Source organism: Plecotus auritus, assembly GCF_963455305.1.
Source record: "Plecotus auritus genome assembly, chromosome: 2".
In the NCBI taxonomy this organism is placed as follows: Eukaryota; Metazoa; Chordata; class Mammalia; order Chiroptera; family Vespertilionidae; genus Plecotus; species Plecotus auritus.
Window position 1 is genome coordinate 16,950,731 of NC_137771.1, and position 17,655 is coordinate 16,968,385.

At 42.2% G+C, this 17,655-nt stretch overlaps 1 protein-coding gene across 4 annotated transcripts in view; it reads left to right on the forward strand.

The window, feature by feature from the left end:
• ARID1A (AT-rich interaction domain 1A) overlaps positions 1–17,655 on the forward strand; it is a 78,007-nt gene that overhangs the window by 25,756 nt on the left and 34,596 nt on the right. For all 4 annotated transcript variants that reach the window (XM_080654825.1, XM_080654827.1, XM_080654826.1 and 1 more), the window contains exons 2-4: positions 3,956–4,168; positions 7,056–7,511; positions 8,574–8,690. In XM_080654825.1, the coding sequence (XP_080510951.1) occupies positions 3,956–4,168; positions 7,056–7,511; positions 8,574–8,690 (786 nt within the window). The remainder of the gene's footprint in view (positions 1–3,955; positions 4,169–7,055; positions 7,512–8,573; positions 8,691–17,655) is intronic.

A 17,655-nucleotide genomic window follows, 5' to 3' on the forward strand; every position in this document is an offset into this window, starting at 1 on the left:
AGTCATATCCTGGTTTAGGGAGTGCCCCTGGCCCTATGGTAGATGGTTTGATCTGGGCTTTCTCACCAAAGTATCTCCTACCCACTTCTTGCAGTGGGGCAGCCTGGCACATTGAAGTTACTGAGCCCTAGCTCTGCAGGTGGGGTCTTTGAAAATAAAAGGTCTGATTTCTGGCTTTCTAGAACTTAGTCTTGGGAGATTCAGTCAGTTAGCTGGACAACTAAGTGATAAACCTTACAATTCTAACTGAATCTACAACAGGCAGTTTAGAAATGTGAGAGATGAGAGTGTGTTGAAGAAGGAGGAAGGGCCTTCCTGTTGAAGGGTTGGGTTCTGCTAGTGGAAGCCATCATGGAAAGGAGGGCAGGGCAAGAGGGTACCATTGCATAGAGCTGGGCATGCTCCGCTATGCGGGGGACTTTGGTGTGAGACTAAAAGTGTAGAACTGGGGCATACGGTGGAGGGCTTTAGAGTCACACAGAAGTGCACTATTTACCATCATTATAATTTTTAATCTGTATCTGAGGATGTGGCTTCTTTATTTTTTTAATTGATTTAAGAGAGAGAGAAAAACATTGATGTGAAAAACACCAATTGTTTGATCAGTGCATCCTATACACACTCTGACCAGGGACTGAACCCGAAACCTAGGTATGTGCCCTGACCAGGAATCGAACCTGCTGCAACCTCTTTGGTGTACCCGACAATGCTCCAACTAACTGAGCTACCAGCCAGGATAGGTGAAAGACTGATGTGTTCAGGGTCAGACAGTGATAGAGTTAGGATCTGAACTTATGTCTATGGATTTATTACACTCTTTGCTCTTACCATGTGATACTTACAGGATGTAGATAGGAAGTATGGAGCTGTTGTGAAGCAAGGAGAGATGAAAATGATTTGTGAGCATTGCTCTAGGTCCAGTATAATAGCCACTAGCTGCATGTATGGTTATTTGAATTTAATTAAAAGTAAATAAAATAATTTAGTTCCTCAGTCACACTAGCTATATTTTAAGTACTTAATAGCCACACATCCCAGAAAAATTTATTGACTAGTGTTTCTCTAGATCACTAGTTCTCAGATAGTATACAATCATCCAAGGATCTTTAGGGGTGGGGGTAGGGGGAGCCCAAGCCCTTGTAGACCCACTAAATTGGAATCTCTATGGAGAGGCACAAGCATTTGTAAAGCTTCACAAAAAATTCCCATCTGTAGCCCTGGTTAATAGCTACTGCTCTAGAAGCTCCATAGTAACCATAATAATGATTGCCCCTCAAGTGTTGTGGGGAGACCTGGACTGGCAGAGATACCCGGAGTGGGCTTGTCTCTGTTCAGCAAATGTAGTCTTCCCTGGGGGCCACAAGGACAGCAGCTGCAGTGAGGGAAGAGATGAGGATCTTGTTATGTGTGTATGATGCGACTGTGTAAGCCCCTGAGCTCTTTACAGGAGAGAATGGTGATGTTTTGGCTCCAGGTGTACCGATGAAGACCACATGCTGTTCTTTACTTACTGGTCAAGTTGTAATTAAGTTTGAACTTCCTAAAGAATCCCCAAAAAATCCATATAGCTCCAAAATTATGATAGGGAACATTATTGGAGCTTCTGATACAGAGGCAGGATTTGGCAAAATTATTTTAGTTATGTTGGAAACAACACTTTAATAATGACATGTAGCAGTGATTTGGGACATGGTTTTACTATGATTGTAGTTTAGATGAGGCTACTCCCATCATCACTGTTAACTTTTTAGCTGAGATTTCAGCTGCAGCCTAAGAGAGAACTTCACTGTTTTTCTCCTGATATTTAGAAGAATAGTCCCTGTGGCTTTTTGTCTTATCTATTTTCATGACAGCTTGACTTAAACACTTAGGTGTACTCTGTCCCCACCCCCAAAGACATGTACAGATAACCAATTGTTTAAATGCCCCTCCCCTTTTTTATGTGTATGTGTTAATCCCCACCAAGGATATTTTTTCCATTGCTTTTTTGAGATAGTGAAAGGGAGGGAGAGAAGGGGAGGGAGGAAGAGAGAGAGAAACATGGATGTGAGAGGGACACATTGATTGGTTGCCTCACACTTACCGACAGGGGCCAGGAATCAAACCTGCAATCCAGGTACGTGCCCTTTACTTGGAATCGTGCCCTTGACCTGGAATCATGCCCTTGACCTGGAATCGAGCCTGCAACCCTGCATTGCTAGGGCCAACACTCTAATCACTGAACAACACTGACCAGAGTTGCCCCTCTTACTTTGGAGGGGTTTTTTGTTGTTATTTTTTAAGGTCTTACCTTAAATTATAATTTATTAATTATAGAATAACAAAACTAGAAGGGACCCTACATATAATCTAGACCTGTGGTTCTTTTTCTTTAAAAAAATTTTTTTTTATTGATTATTAGAGAGAGAGAGGAAGAGGGAGAGAGAGGAACATGATGTGAGAGAAAAATATTGATTGGCTGTCTCCTGCATGACCCTAACTGGGAATCGAACCTGCAACCTCTATTTGTAAGGGACTGACACCCAACCAACTGAGCCACATCAACCAGGGCTAGACCTGTGGTTCTTAAAGTGTGGTCCCTTGACCAGCAGCATCAGCATCACCTGGGAACTGTTAACAAATGCATATCCTAAGCCTGACATGAACCTACATAATTAGAGGCTCTGGGGGTGGGATCCAGCAGTGTGTAGTTTATTAAGCCGTCCAGGTGATAGCTATATTCCTCCAAATTTTAAGGTTTAGTTTTCAATTCTTTTTTAATATATTTTTATTGATTTTAGGGAGGAAGGGAGAGGGAGAAAGAAACATCAATGGTGAGAGAAACTATTGATGATGGGCTGCCTCCTGTATGCCCCACACTGGGGATCGAACCTGAAACCCAGGTGCCCCGACTGAGAATTGAACCATGACCTCCTGGTTCATAGGTCAATGCTCAACCACTAAGCCACACTGGCTGGGCAAGATTTAATTTTCAAGTTTTATGTCAGGCCCAAGCTTACTCTCCAACCTGGGTGTATCTATTTGTAAGGTGCTTAGGGAAACTTTACAAAGTTTCCCCTCCACACCACCAGTAGATACAGGTAGGCATCTCTGGCAGGGGAAAGGGGCTCTGTCCTCTATAGCTCCAAAAGGATGAAGTTATGTCAGTAAGTGAATGAACTGATTGAGCCTGTTGCCCCACAATGGGCTGAGAGAAAACTATGTTTGTAACCAGACACCTGTGACTTGAACTTGGCGCTTTCATTATTGGCGCTGTGCTATACCTTCATGTCTTATTCTTTGAAGAGAAAAAAGTTCTATCCTCCTTATACCCTCAAACTCTTGAAGATTAAAGGAGATGAACTTTTCAGATAAGATGCACAAGGCTGTAAATTCAAAGTAACAGTTCCCTTAACAACTGTAACTTAACCATGTTACTCATTTGAAAGAAAGCATAAATTTAAATGTTGTGCCATAGTACAAACAAGTTACAGATATGCAAGGAAAAAAGACATCACTGTTTAAAGAACAGAAATGTGTAGATGCTTGTGTATTCGAATTCCCAACCACAGTGTTGAAGCATCCGTTTTGGTGTTGAAAAAGATCACGGCAGAATATAGCAGCACTGTTCTCTCTCAGTTGCAGAGCTTTTGTTCTCGTTGTCTTCACCATAGAGTACACACATTCATGCTCCACACTTGGGCTGTCCCTTGGATCTCAAGTAATACCACACTTACAAAGCAGTAGCATATAGCTTACAAGATGCTGTCACAGACGGGGGTATTTTCATTTCATATATGATAATTCAAGGTTCTGAGAAAGGTTAAATGAATTGCCCAAGGGTTACTGGATCTATACCATTATTTTTTCATAATTATTTTTCTATGTGGAATGCAGACCTATGTGTTTGGTTTGTGTTCATATTGGGCAGAGGCCATGAAAGCTTCAGGTTAATGAAATGTTCTTTATTTTGTAGCCATCCAGTCCGATGGATCAGATGGGCAAGATGAGACCTCAGCCATATGGTGGAACTAACCCATACTCACAACAACAGGGACCTCCGTCAGGACCGCAGCAAGGACATGGGTACCCAGGGCAGCCATATGGGACCCAAACCCCACAGCGGTACCCGATGAGCATGCAGGGCCGGGCGCAGAATACCATGGGCGGCCTCTCTTATGCACAGCAGGTAGATGGTGACTCCTATTACCTTAACCCTTAATCTGTCCGGGACCTGGTCTTGAGCTATAGAATCAGAACACATCTTTGTCCTTCCAGCTGGAACCACCATCTTCCAGTAATTAGCCAAAATGAGTAACACAAAGGGAAAGAGGAGAGGCACCTGCTATATGTTCTCTAGACTTCTTAGGAAACATGGAGTTCTTCCTTTGGCCACATACATGCAAATCTACTAGAAAGGTGATATTGTAGACATCAAGGGAAGGCCCCACAAATGTTACCATAGCAAAAACTAGAGGAGTCTATAGTGTCACCCAGCATGTAGTGGGCATTGTTGTAACAAACAAATTAAGGGCAAGATTCTTGCCAAAAGAATTAATGTACATATTGAGCATATTAAACACTCTAAGAACTGAGATAGCTTCCTGAAACGTGTGAAAGAACATGATCAGAAAAAAAGAAGGAAGCCAAAGAGAAAGGTATTTGGTTTCAACTGAAACTTCAGCCTGATCCACTTTATGAGAACCAATGGAAAGGAGCCTGAACTGCTAAAACCCATTCATTCCCTATGAATTCATGGCATGATAAGCATAAAAAACAAACAAACCCTGTACTGTTTTAAAAAAAAACTTGTCTTTGGCTTCCAAACCCGTTGAAAGCATAGGCCAATTGGCTGTTAGTTACAGTGTGCTACTTACAGGCCATGGTTTTAAGGCACCATTCCATGTGTGCTGGAGGGAAAACTGCTCCCTAGCCACAGGCTGAACATATCTGTCTTTTTCTTTGACCTGGCTGGCCTTCTTGGTGATTTTTGAATGAGGTTTTGGGAAGAAAGAAAGGCAGTAGCTGAGCAACTATCCACTGCTACAAAGAAAAACCACCCGTGTCCTGACTGGTTCACAATGATGAATTAGTTTAGGAAGGACTGGAGGTAGAAGAAAAAAGGAAGATTGAACAATAAGGATGCTAACAGTGCTATTATAAATGTAAATCTGTCTGGTCACCCGCATCCTTTTTTAAAAATATATATATTTTTATTTTTTTAATATATTTTTTTAAATATATTTTATTGATTTTTTACAGACAGGAGGGGAGAGGGATAGAGAGTTAGAAACATTGATGAGAGAGAAACATCAATCAGCTGCCTCTTGCACACCCCCCACTGGGGATGTGCCTGCAACCAAGGTACGTGCCCTTGATCGGAATCGAACCTGGGACCTTTCAGTCCGCAGGCCAACACTCTATCCACCGAGCCAAACCGGTTTCGGCAAAAATATATATTTTTATTGATTTCAGAGAGGGTGGGAGAGAGAGAAACATCAAGGATAAGAATCATTGATTGGCTGCCTCCTGCACACTCCCTACTCGGAATCAAGGCCGCAACCCAAGCATGTGCCCTTGACCGGAATCGAACCTGCAACCTTTCAGCCTGCAGGCCGATGGATGCTCTATCCATTGAGCTAAACAAGCTAGGGCTGCATCATTATCTTTTTACTAGAGGCCTGGTGCATGAAAATTCATGCACTGGAGGGGGGTCCCTCAGCCCAGCCTGCCCCCTCTCACAGTCCGGGAGCCCTCAGGGGCGGAAGGCGATGCGGTGATCAGGGGAAGGTGACACCCCATCACACCTCTGCTGCTGCCACTGCCAGCAGTGCAAGCCTCGGCCGGCCCTGGTTACCTGAGCCTCAGCTGGCCCTGGGACTGAGGGGACTGGGGGACTCCAGATGCAGGTGGGGCTGAGGGGAGTGGGCACTGCCATCTTTGAGTGCGTGACAGTCAATTAACATATTCCCTCCTTATTGGCTGTGGGCACTGCCATCTTTGTGAGGGTGTGACAGTCAATTAGCATATTCTCTCTTTATTAGATAGGATAGTCGCTTTGTTTTGACAGCTTTTTCTATCATTTACATTTGGGTGATATTCATAAAGAAAATGATGAGGGACAGAATCTAAAACCTAACTTTACTCCTAAAACTTTAAAGCAAAGTATGCCTTTAAATATAAAAAATAGGATATGGTCACTTCTGTTTCAATGAGAAAATGGAGGAGAGGGGATAGATATTGTTGGTGTGGTTTTTGTGTGTGTTTTTTTGGTGGGGGGTTAGAGCTTGCCTACTTACCAAATGTATTCTCATTGTCTAGAATAGTGCCTGGTACAAGTAAGCAAGTAGGCTCTCAAATATTTTTTGAATGAAGGTTAAATGAAAAAGAGAACCAGAGTACCTTAGTGATTTGCACACTGGATTATTAAATGCTAGGTTTTCAGTCGGCTGAGCCAGGTTGACGTTGACTATTCTTTGTGGCTAAGATACAGATTCCTAGTGCTTATAAAAAGTCTATGCCATGATAAAAAGAGTAGGCCCATGGTGAAAACAGCTGCTCTTGAACTCTTGTAAATGGCCCAGATATTAAATAGTGTAAATTTCCTGTGGATGAATGCAGTCCACTTGTAAATGAACCAACTGGTAATCCAGCTTGGCCATAACTTCCTGACTCATTAAACAGGGATGGTGGAAAAACTTTGGGCCTTCTAAGCTAAGTGTGAGGCTTGGCTTGCCTGCTTTCTATACCCATTCACAGGGCATAACTTTTGACAATATCTCGCCTCTCTTTTTCTTTTCTTTTTAATCCTCTCCCGAGGACATGCTTTTATTGATTTGAGAGAGAGAGAAAACCATTGATGTGAAAGTGAAACATGGATTGGTTGCCTCCTGCAGGTGCCTTGACAGTGATTGAACACACAATCTGGATATGTGCCTTGAACAGGGATCAAACCCGCAACCTTTCAATGTACTGAACAACACTCCAACCAACTGAGCCACACCGGCCAGGGATACCTTACCTTTCTTCGTCCAGAAGAGTCAGTGCTAAAAAATGTGTCCTTTCCTTTCCTACAGATTCCTCCTTATGGACAACAAGGCCCCGGTGGATATGGTCAACAGGGCCAGACTCCATATTATAACCAGCAAAGTCCTCACCCCCAGCAGCAGCAGCAGCCACCCTACTCCCAGCAACCACCATCCCAGACCCCTCATGCCCAACCTTCGTATCAGCAGCAGCCGCAGTCTCAGCCACCACAGCTCCAGTCCGCTCAGCCTCCATATTCCCAGCAGCCATCCCAGCCTCCACATCAGCAGTCTCCAACTCCATACCCCTCCCAACAGTCTACAACCCAGCAGCACCCCCAGAGCCAGCCCCCCTACTCACAGCCGCAGGCACAGTCTCCCTACCAGCAGCAGCAACCTCAGCAGCCAGCATCCTCGACACTCTCCCAGCAGGCTGCATACCCTCAGCCCCAGTCTCAGCAGTCACAGCAAACTGCCTATTCCCAGCAGCGCTTCCCTCCACCACAGGTAAGATGCCCCTGCCTCTTTCTCTTCTTTACATGTAACCACCAATAGCTTGGGGATTGGTATCATGAAAACTTTGCCATACAGATTGGTTCTCTAAAGTGCACTTAAAAGCCAATTAAATTCTGGATAAACATGCTAACTGGATTGATTGAACTAATAAAGGCATAACCTTCTTAACTGCATAAAAACCTTTATCTCTCCTTACTGATGACGAAATAGGGCAATGGAAAGTTGCATAGAAAGATAAATTGAAGATAATGGGACTGATTTTTTTTTTTTAAACTAGCATTTATAACTTGAGCAGCCAACTAAGTTTGGTCTTCTTTTAAAACAATAACTTTGGGATGCTACACTGTACCTTCATTCTAACTGCTATTCCATTCTGCTATTGCTCAAAATATTTTTAGACTCCTTCATATGAAATTGCCATCGGAGCTGACAGCACACTAGAATATTCTCAGTGGTGGCAAATCCTTTTATTTTTTTGAGGATGGATTTGATTTTGGGAAATAGCTAAAATTTATTTGGAGCCATGTCTGTGGACAAGATAGGTGATGAAGCTGCCTTGGGTTTTATTCTTTAAAGAGCAGAAAGGAGAGAAATGATTGTGTGATGATAGGTCCATTAAAAATGTTGTGCATTGATGGCATTGTTGGAAAACTATCTCATCCCAAGGTGATGACTTTGAAGGAAGTAGTAGTCATTTTAATGCAGAGGTTCAGGAGTTTTTTGTTGTCGTTTTTAAATTAAATGGTCTCATTCCTTGATAAATATAACATGCAGTTAGCCAGACTTTAGAATTTAACCCCAACAACAGCTCTCTCTGTGAGTGGCGATAAATGGTGAACAGTGCCATCGAAAAGAGTCTTATATCCACTGTTGACATTTTACCTGCGAGCCACACCTTGTCTTTTCTGCCTTTGGATGACATTGTGTGCATTGGACAGTCTCTCGCACCCAGTTTCCCCTGTATGAGAGTCCCATAGTCCTTTCATCTTAAAGCAAGCTTGTTTGGTTTGTCAGTGCCAGGCTATAACACAGCTTTTGTTTTTCTTGTTTTAGGAGTTATCTCAAGATTCATTTGGGTCTCAGGCATCCTCAACCCCCTCAATGACCTCCAGTAAGGGAGGGCAAGAAGATATGAACTTGAGTCTTCAGTCAAGACCCTCGAGCTTGCCTGTGAGTATGCCTGCCGCCCTCTAAAAGATGATGTGGGGCAGAGAGAAAAGCAATGAAAACTGGTTTCTGGTTGGATGTTTTGGTGATATTAAGCTAAATGAATAATGAGCTATTTCTTAAATTATAGGTTCAAAATTCTGTATAGGAATTTATGGACTGACCTTGTAGATTGTCTTTTTTTACTATCTGCCCAGGGAATAGGTTTATGATCTCTGTGTAGAGTTTTCTGTTTTTAAATCTTGGCCTCTTAGGCATGGACCATATGAGAGACGAGAAGATGGAGATGTTTGAAGCACTGTCTGCTCTCCATCAAAGTTCAGAGAAGTCTCAATGGATGTGTGTGTGTGTGTGGTGGTGGTGGAGGGGGTACCTTACTTTTGAGGTCTTAATTTTTAGGTTTTTGTCTTAGCATTTAGCTAAGAGGTAGGATTTGGGATGCATTCAGAATAAATAGTCACACTGAACATGAGCAGAGTAAATGTTTTTCTGGTTTGTGTTTTGTGTGAATAAGTGTTTTTGTCTGGTAGGATGCTTGGTGCCCAAATGCTTGATTAGTGTTTATGGAATGGACTGACTGTATCCTGAGAGAGGCAGTGTAGTCTGCTGATTAAGAGTTTGGGCTTTAGCCCTAGCCAGTTTGGCTCAGTGGATAGAGCGTCAACCTGCGGACTGAAGGGTCCCAGGTTCGATTCCGGCCAAGGGCACATGCCTGCGTTGCGGGCTCGATCCCCAGAAGGGGGCGTGCAGGAGGCAGCCAATCAGTGATTCTCGTCATTGGTGTTTCTATCTCTCTATCCCTCTCCCTTCCTCTCTAAAATCAATAAAAATATTTTTTTTTAAAAAAAAGTTTGGGCTTTAGAGCCAGAGTTCCTGGGTCTGCAGGTTGACTCTGCCACTTTTAGCCTTGGGCAAGTCACTTAACCTGTCCATGCCTTAATTTTCACGTCTGTAAAATGAATCTAAAAATACCCACTTCATAGGGGGTGGTCATTAACATTAAAGAGGTTAACAGAGAGAGAGTGTTGGTACATTGTAGGCATCCATAAATGTTATTGTCATCATCCCAGAGGGCATGGGGGGACTGTGCTTGATATCTGAAAGGCAGTTTGCACCAACCGTTTAATAGTAGGCTGGTTCTGGAAACACTTGTACAAGTTGCTTAGGTTCTGAAAATTAATCTCAGGAATGAAATGGGCTACTCCAAAATCTAGTAAGATGGTAGGTAGCAAACCCTCCATTACAGTTCTGTTTCAGTTAAGAAATGGAAATTCAGCCACACATGCCCAGACAAGAGTCTTTTGAAATGTTGATTCAACTTGGAATTGAAGCCTATCTCTTCAGTTAGTTTGACTTGGGGGAAAAATGGTTTCTGGATCTTTGAGGAATAGGTAGGAGGCAGGAACTCTCTTTATCATAAAGCCTTCCCTGGTTTCCCCTGAAGATCTCTGAGCCATAACCTTAGTAGGATGAGGTCTGTGGAATCCCTCAGCACCTATCATTCTGGCTTCTCAGGCCAAGATGAAGAGCCACTGTCAGATGGGACTTCTAAGACTTTGTCAGCTGAGGATTTGGGGGAAGAAGTATCTGAATAAGGCAATCCCTCTTTGTTCCTTTCTCATTAATGTCTGTTGCAATTCTTTTCTGCATCCTGAACTTTACTGGACTGTGCTTTTCAGCCTGATTTAGTCAGTCAGGTGTAACCACTCCCTCTTCATCTAAGGTCTGTGGCTAAATCTGGGTGAGGTACTATTGTAGCAAGAATCCAAATTGGTGGATTTCTGCCAGTGCTGTAAAGTTGCTCCTTACCCCATCAAAAAGTTTCTGCTTGCTTCTACTGATCTTTTAACAGAACTGTAGTTGGTACTTTTTTAGTCTTGAGAAGCCTAGCATATAATTATATTGCATGTCTTCTAAGGGTTGAGAACCCTGTACTATTGATTTGACCTACAAAGTGAAGGTGCTGGCAGCTTCTTAGGCCCAAGAGAGAGTTGTTCTTGGGCAGCCAATCACAAGGAGCATTCCCAAATCTAGGCTTCTACTATAGATTCATCCATATGGGTCATTTGCTCTGTGGTAGAAACTCCATGTGGGAGGTGAGCTGGCTGGGTTATTGGCATCTTGTTTGTTGAATTGCTTTTTATCCCTCTGCTACTTGAACCAAGAAACAAAAGATGGTTTTTCTTTAAAATTTTGGTTTGATGCCAGATTTGCCTCACCAGGCTGGGAAACAGTCACATCTGAAGAAAGGAGAAGTCGGGATTCCCTACAAAGGGCCCTCTCCTTTCTTAAGCAGCTGTGTTAAGGGATTCTGTAGGCTTACCAGTTTCAGGCAGCCCCTCCACTTTCCACATCACCCTCTTCATTCACCTTACCACTTAGCCCTAAAGGCAATATGATTGTGACCCTAGAGTTAAAGACTCAGTATGGTTTCTGATCCTGATTATTACAAAAATTAGATTTTGAGGAGTTTTTGCTCAGCTATTAATGCCAAACCATTTAGCTGCTATTCTTCTGATTATGTTAGCTCTCTATTTAAAATCTCTCAATTATTTTTCATTAATCATATAATAAAATCCCAAATCCTTAATATTACCTAGGTTGTTTGTCTGTCGTGTGTCCAACCCCCATCCCTCACTCCCCGGGCTGTCCCACTTTCCGATTCAGTAGGCCTGGTGTGTGGCCTGAGAAATTGCATTTCTAACAGTCTTCAATGGTACTGATGCTGCTTGTCCAGGGATGGCATTTTGAGAAGCTTTACTTTGTCTTTTTTTTACTTTGCTCTCAGCTTTCTCTCCATTTTTATAAGGCCCTATGCTTTTTTTCTGATTCCAGACCTTTTTTTTTTTGCCTAATACACTTCTCCTTTTAACTCCTCCAGTTCATATTTCAGACTGCATCTTCAAGATCATTTCCTCAGAAAGCTTCTTCCTAATCAAGCTTCAAAGCTTAGATTAAATAACTTCTCTGATGCCCTCACGAAAAAGACAGGCAGTTTTAATTTTTTTAAAATCTGAAATATTTAAGACATAAGAAAGTGTTAAGAGTAATTCAGTGCCTGAGTACTCATCTATAGACACTAAAACTTGTTGACATAGGTAAAAGCACCTTATATAGCCCTCTGGAATCACTTCCACATCCTTGTACACAGAGAAGCACCATCTTGTATAATGAAGTTTCTTTGCTCCATGATGCCCAGGGTATTTTGCTGATACCTCTGCTTACTTGGGTCTTGCTCACTATATGGTAAGCTCCTGAAAGGCAGGAACTGTATTATTGACCTCTGTGCCCCCAACACCTATCATGTGACTCCCAAGACTGGTAGTTCTCTGTCTTGGCTGCATGTTAGAATTACCTCGGGAGTGAGTGATTTTTAAAATCACTGGCCAGGGTTCACAGAGTTCTGATTTGTTTGATTTGGGGTTGGGCTTGGGCTTTAGTATCGTTAGAAGCTGTATTGGGTGATTCTGATTTGCAGCCCTGGTAGAGACCCACTAGTTTAAACTGTCAGGTTTCTTTGCTGTAATATACTCTTAGCACCCATGCTTCTTGTCAGTGCTTATCTCAATATTAATTTCAGTAACTTACTTAATGCAAATTCAGTCAGGGCCTGACTTGCTGTGTCTTGCTCATTGCCATTATAGTCATTGAACGAAGGAATCTGAGCAGTATCCATTACGTTGCTCATCCAGAAAATGTATGTCTGACAGGGGACATCTTGACCGTATTATCAGATTATTTTCACTGCTAGGGCAAGGCAGGTATCACAGAATGCTATGGGACGGCCCAAACTCTATTTTAGAGAATTGGTTAATTTATTTGTGATTCCTGACAGTGGCTTAGGAAGAATTTGGGGTTAGGGTTTGTCATTTATCTTGTAAAATAGCTACCACTTCACCTTATGTTAAAAGGATGGATGAGCAAATATTCAGGTGTTTCATTAAGTCTTTAATTTTCTTTATTTTGGGGAAAACCTTTAAGGGACTCTGAAAATTGGTATCTGACTTATGATTATAGCCATTTTTTTAGGATGACTTACATCTTTAAAAGCTTCTATTTTAGTGATTTATCCAAGTGTATGTGGCTTCCCTAGAATAATGAATGCTTCCCAAATTTTTCTTACTGAGGCACATTTGTAAATTTACATTTTAGTCTTGAAAGTTTACTTGATAGGTTTCCATTTAGTGGTGGAAAATGGATATAGGATTGAAAGCCCTGATCTGGGAAGGTTAAGCTAGATTAGTGCTTCTCAAACTTTGGCATGCAGTAAGGATCACTTGGGAATAAATTAAAACACAGATTACTGACCTCTACCAGAAAGATTCTGACTCAGAAGGTGTGGCATGGGATCCAAATATTTGCATTTCTAGCAAGCTCCAGGTGGTGCTGACGTTGCCCATGCCATAGCTGAACAATGAGCTAGGTAGTCCTTTGAAAGGGGAAGAAAAAAATTACTAGACTAGGAAGCCAGTGTAGAAATAGTGATAACTTACAGTATAGTTTTACTCATGATGATCTAGAAATAAGACTGTCCCTTGACAATAGTGGTAGAAAAGAGACTTGGGAGAGAGAGGCTACCTGCAGCTGTGGCCTCTGTGCAGTTTATCCGTGGGTTAGGACAGCCCTTGCACTGCTAGCACTCCACTCTAGCCCCCATCACTATATCCCTTCCATAAACTGGTCATCAATCCTAGTTCACCTCAGAAATGGTTTTCCCCCACTGTCCTCCCCCACTGCCTTTTTTTAGGCCTCCGTTATCCCTCTCCTGGTATCTTGCCACAGCCTCCTGATGGTTAATTTTCTTTTCCTTCCAAGTCAGTCCTCAACGTAATTACCAGAATGATCACCTTAAAAAATCAAACCTGGCAAGAAACATTACTGCTTTAAAACCTCTTGACTACACGTTGCCTATAGGTTTAAGCCCAAGTGTGACATACAAGTTCCTTTGTAATCTGGAGGATGAGGAATTTTTTTAATTTTTTAATTTTAAGTAGTTAAGTTTCCTGTCCTTGGAGTAAAACCTGGTGTACTGTTTGCTGTGGGTGTTATATTGAAGGCAGGTAGGCAATAGACATGGGTTGAACTTCAATGACTTCTGAGGTAAACTGAACTCTTAAATCTGTACTTGTGAATGTGTCATGGCTGCTACCCTTAAGAATCCTCTGAATGTAGTAGACATTTAATAAATTTTGAATTAGCCATTTGAAAAATAAAAATAAAAGGAATCCTCCTCTGTTTCATTAGTGAAATAATTAAAGAATATGTGCCTGAATGTTTAGTGAGTGCTATCAGAGTTTGGTGAAGTCAGTGATGCATTTATGTCTAAATAGTTGAGGGAAGACATCAATGGCAGAAGTTTAGAATGAGGGAGATATGGATGTACTTAGGTGGTTGGAAAGGAAAAGTACAGCCTGAGCAGAGGCCCGATGGGGGTGGGGTGCAGTATAGATGACATTTGGGAGGCTGGTCAGAATCAGGCTTCTTGGGGAGGGCATTATAGGCTGTAAAGCTAGATCACAGGGGTTGGGGCCCTGCTGAGCTAATAAGTAAGGCATTTAGATCTGATCTTACAGGCCTGGTGATAATGTAATTAGGGCAATAACATGATAAAACTAATGTTTTACAAAAATGATCCATTGGTGTATAGTTTAAAAGGGGAAGATTCTGGAAAGGGGATCAATTGAAATATTTCTGGCAAGAAATGTGGAGGTGTGTGTGTGTGTGTGTGTGTGTGTCTCTTCCCTCTCTTTCTCTCTCTCATTTGCATAGCTACCTAGTCCCAGTTGTGAGATGTAGCAGGAAAGAATCTATAGAACTGAGAATAAGTAGATTCTTTTGGGTGAAAAATGTAATTAGCTTGATTGACTAGGAGAGGTGAGGAGGGAGAAAGAGAAATTTCATTGACAAGAATAGAAAGGTTAATAGGAAAGCTCATTTTTTTAGGATAAGTTAAGTTCCCTATAGTGAGCTGTATTAAAAACAAATGCTTAGTGACTATTTGGAGATAGGAAACTGAAACTTGATAAAAGCTGAGTCTGAATAGCGTTTGAGAATTGTCTGTGTAGTGGTTAATAGTTAAACCATGGAATGAAGTAGGCCTTCCAGGCCATGAAGTCTGGAGAGGAGCCAGGTAGAGGCCTAGACAATGTCTCTGGTCATTGTGTAGAAGCACCAACATGTAGCTGGAGAGATTGGAGGAGGACCAGGATTGTGTCATATTTCTGGAAGCCAACGGAGGAAGGAAGATGATCCACGCCATATTTATATTTCAAGGAGTATAAAGTTGGATTTGTCATAAAGAGGTTATTGGGATCCATTTTAGGAGCAAGGACCTGGTTTCTGAGGACTGGAGGAAAGGAGCAAGGGAAAGGTGTCAAGGTAAAGAGCGCTCTTGAAAGTCATTGAAGGAGAAGTCATTTCAAATGCCTCAGCCACATCTCAAGGCCATGTGTAAAGGCAAGGTGAAGATGGGCAGAATATTAGGAGAGTGTAAATGCGCACATCTTTTGGGAGTCATGAGAGAAAGGAATCAAGGGCACTCACTAAGTGATTGAAAAAATCCTAGAGGCTGCTGTTGAATATCTAAATCGTACTTGTTTCCTGTGGTCAGGCAGGTGTGGAGGTTATTGATGGCAGGAGTGAGGTAGAAAATAGGATTAGGATTTTTAATGTCTGTTAAATTACCTATATTCTTTTATTTGGGTTTCCAAGCTCTTCTTTAGATACCACTTAACAACATAACAGCTATTACCATTCGTATTTTACTACTGTGATGCTCTCAGGCTCTGAGAGTTTGGGTTACAGAGAAAGAGGAAATGTAGGGAACTATGTTGTTCCTGTAGAATCCGAATCTTAGAGGGGAAGAATAAGGCCCAGAAAGGAGCTACAGCCTATACCAATCCTAGAAGGGCAGGAATTGAAATGTACTGAGTAATCGCTCTTGTTTTACATCATAAGAAACTAAGGGTCAGATCTAGGGCTTAAATCCAGCTCTCTCTATATTTCAGATGAAATACTTTCTGTAGCATCCCACCCAGCAGAGTAAAGACATGGACAGTCAGATTCTCATTTAGCCAAAAGCTTCAACCCCTTTGCCATTTAACCTTTACTAGACTTGTCCTAACCTGAAATAAAGAGTATAAATGGATTTCCATCTCACTTTTGTTTTCCCAGGCCTTATGATGGAGGCACAGATGAGTTGTAAAAAGGGCAGCTGAGGGACAGGAAGGGGTAAGAAAGGAAAAATGGGCAAATCCATCAGTAGGCCTGCTGGAGGAACTAGCCAACTAGGGAATCACCTCAAACAGTGGAAAGTTGACTAGAGTTTGGTTCTTTAGCTTCCCTGTGTTGGATGGGGCAAGCCCTGTTCTGTGCCTTTCTTCTTAGAACACAGTGTCCTGCTTAATGCTAACTTAATTGGTTATATTCTTATTACTAAAAACTGTGGTTCATTAGCTAGCAGCATAGACATCACCTGTAAATGCAGATCCTTGGGCCTCGCCCAAGCTTTATAGAATCCCAATACTGTTAACAAAATCCCCAGGCAATTTATTTGTCTAATGGTTTAGAAGCAAGGAGTTATATTCTGAGAGCTGAGAGTAAAGTTTTCAAATATGGGGACTTCGGAATAAATTTTGCTGTGTCTAGTAAAATTTAAAAAGTCTCAGTATGGTGGGTGAGAGTGGGAGACCACAACTAATGGTTTTGTGGCTGCTTTGGGGGCCCTTGCACCCCATGTCTATAGTCCAGACCCTATTGTTTGACGATTCACAGCTCCCAGCATACCTCTACAACCTCATCTCTGGCTACTCAGGTATACCTTAAGCTCCTTACAGCTCCTGGTCCTTCCATCCTTCCTGCCATTTCCCTTTTGTTTAAGATGTCGTGTGCACCCCCACCCTCCCCACTTCTCTTTTGTTAATGCTCAGCAAATTTACTTTGGCTTCAAAACCTAGCTAAAATATCCTTCCTTGGGAATTCTTCCCCATTTTCTTTAAGCATTTTCTTCATGTTCACAAAGAGTATATTAGTACCTCTGCTTGAAGACTTAGGTCTATATCTGACCTCCTGAATCAGGCAGATACTGAGTAATAAACCTTTGTTGTTGTTGTTTTAATATATTTTTATTGATTTCAGAGAGGAAGGGAGAACGAGAGAGAGATAGAAACATCAGTGATGGGAGAGAATCATTGATTGGCTGCCTTCTGCATGTCCCCCTACTAGGTATGTAACCTACAACCTGGGTTTGTTCCCTGACGGGGAATCGATCCGTGACCTCCTGGTTCATAGGTTGATGTTCAACCACTGAACCACACCAGCCGGGCAATGTTTGTTGAATAGCCCCTAGGTTCTTGCTACCTACCTGAGCTTGAGAGCCAGTTTTTGTCATCTGGGTTTATTGCGGGGTTGGGGGTTGAAAGAAATCTTCTAAAAGCTTAGAAAATTGGAATGTTTGAAGGATTTTAATTTTAGACTGTTTGTGTTCCCTTTTGTCACTTATCATGGTAAAAGAAGTCAGGGCCAATGGTTTTTGCCAGCTTATTTTCAAAGGGGTAACAGAAATACCACTAGTAATTTTGGTACCCAGAGAGCTAGGCTGTTCTGTTTTCTTAATATCTGACCGTGTATCTGTGCTTATTCCCCTTGAATTATAGCCCAGGTACTCTCACAAAGTCTGAAAAAGGAAATCCCTACCCACCCTGTCATATCTGCCCAGAATGTTCAGAGCAGCGTGTACCCTGTGCAAGTAGCCGTCCCTTCTCTAGAAAGCTAGTTCCCTGGCAGGGCTAGCCAATCCGATCCTCTATTTTAGTCACGCTGCTCCAGCCCTGATACTGCTGGTGCCTGCTTGAACTTGTGCTGCTTGCCACAGATTTCTGTATACTCGTTCCTGGGCCCGTTTCCTGTTTCTTTTCTGGTCACTGTTGGCTCAGCTCAGCTTCCTGCTTGTGTGTCTCACATAGATTCC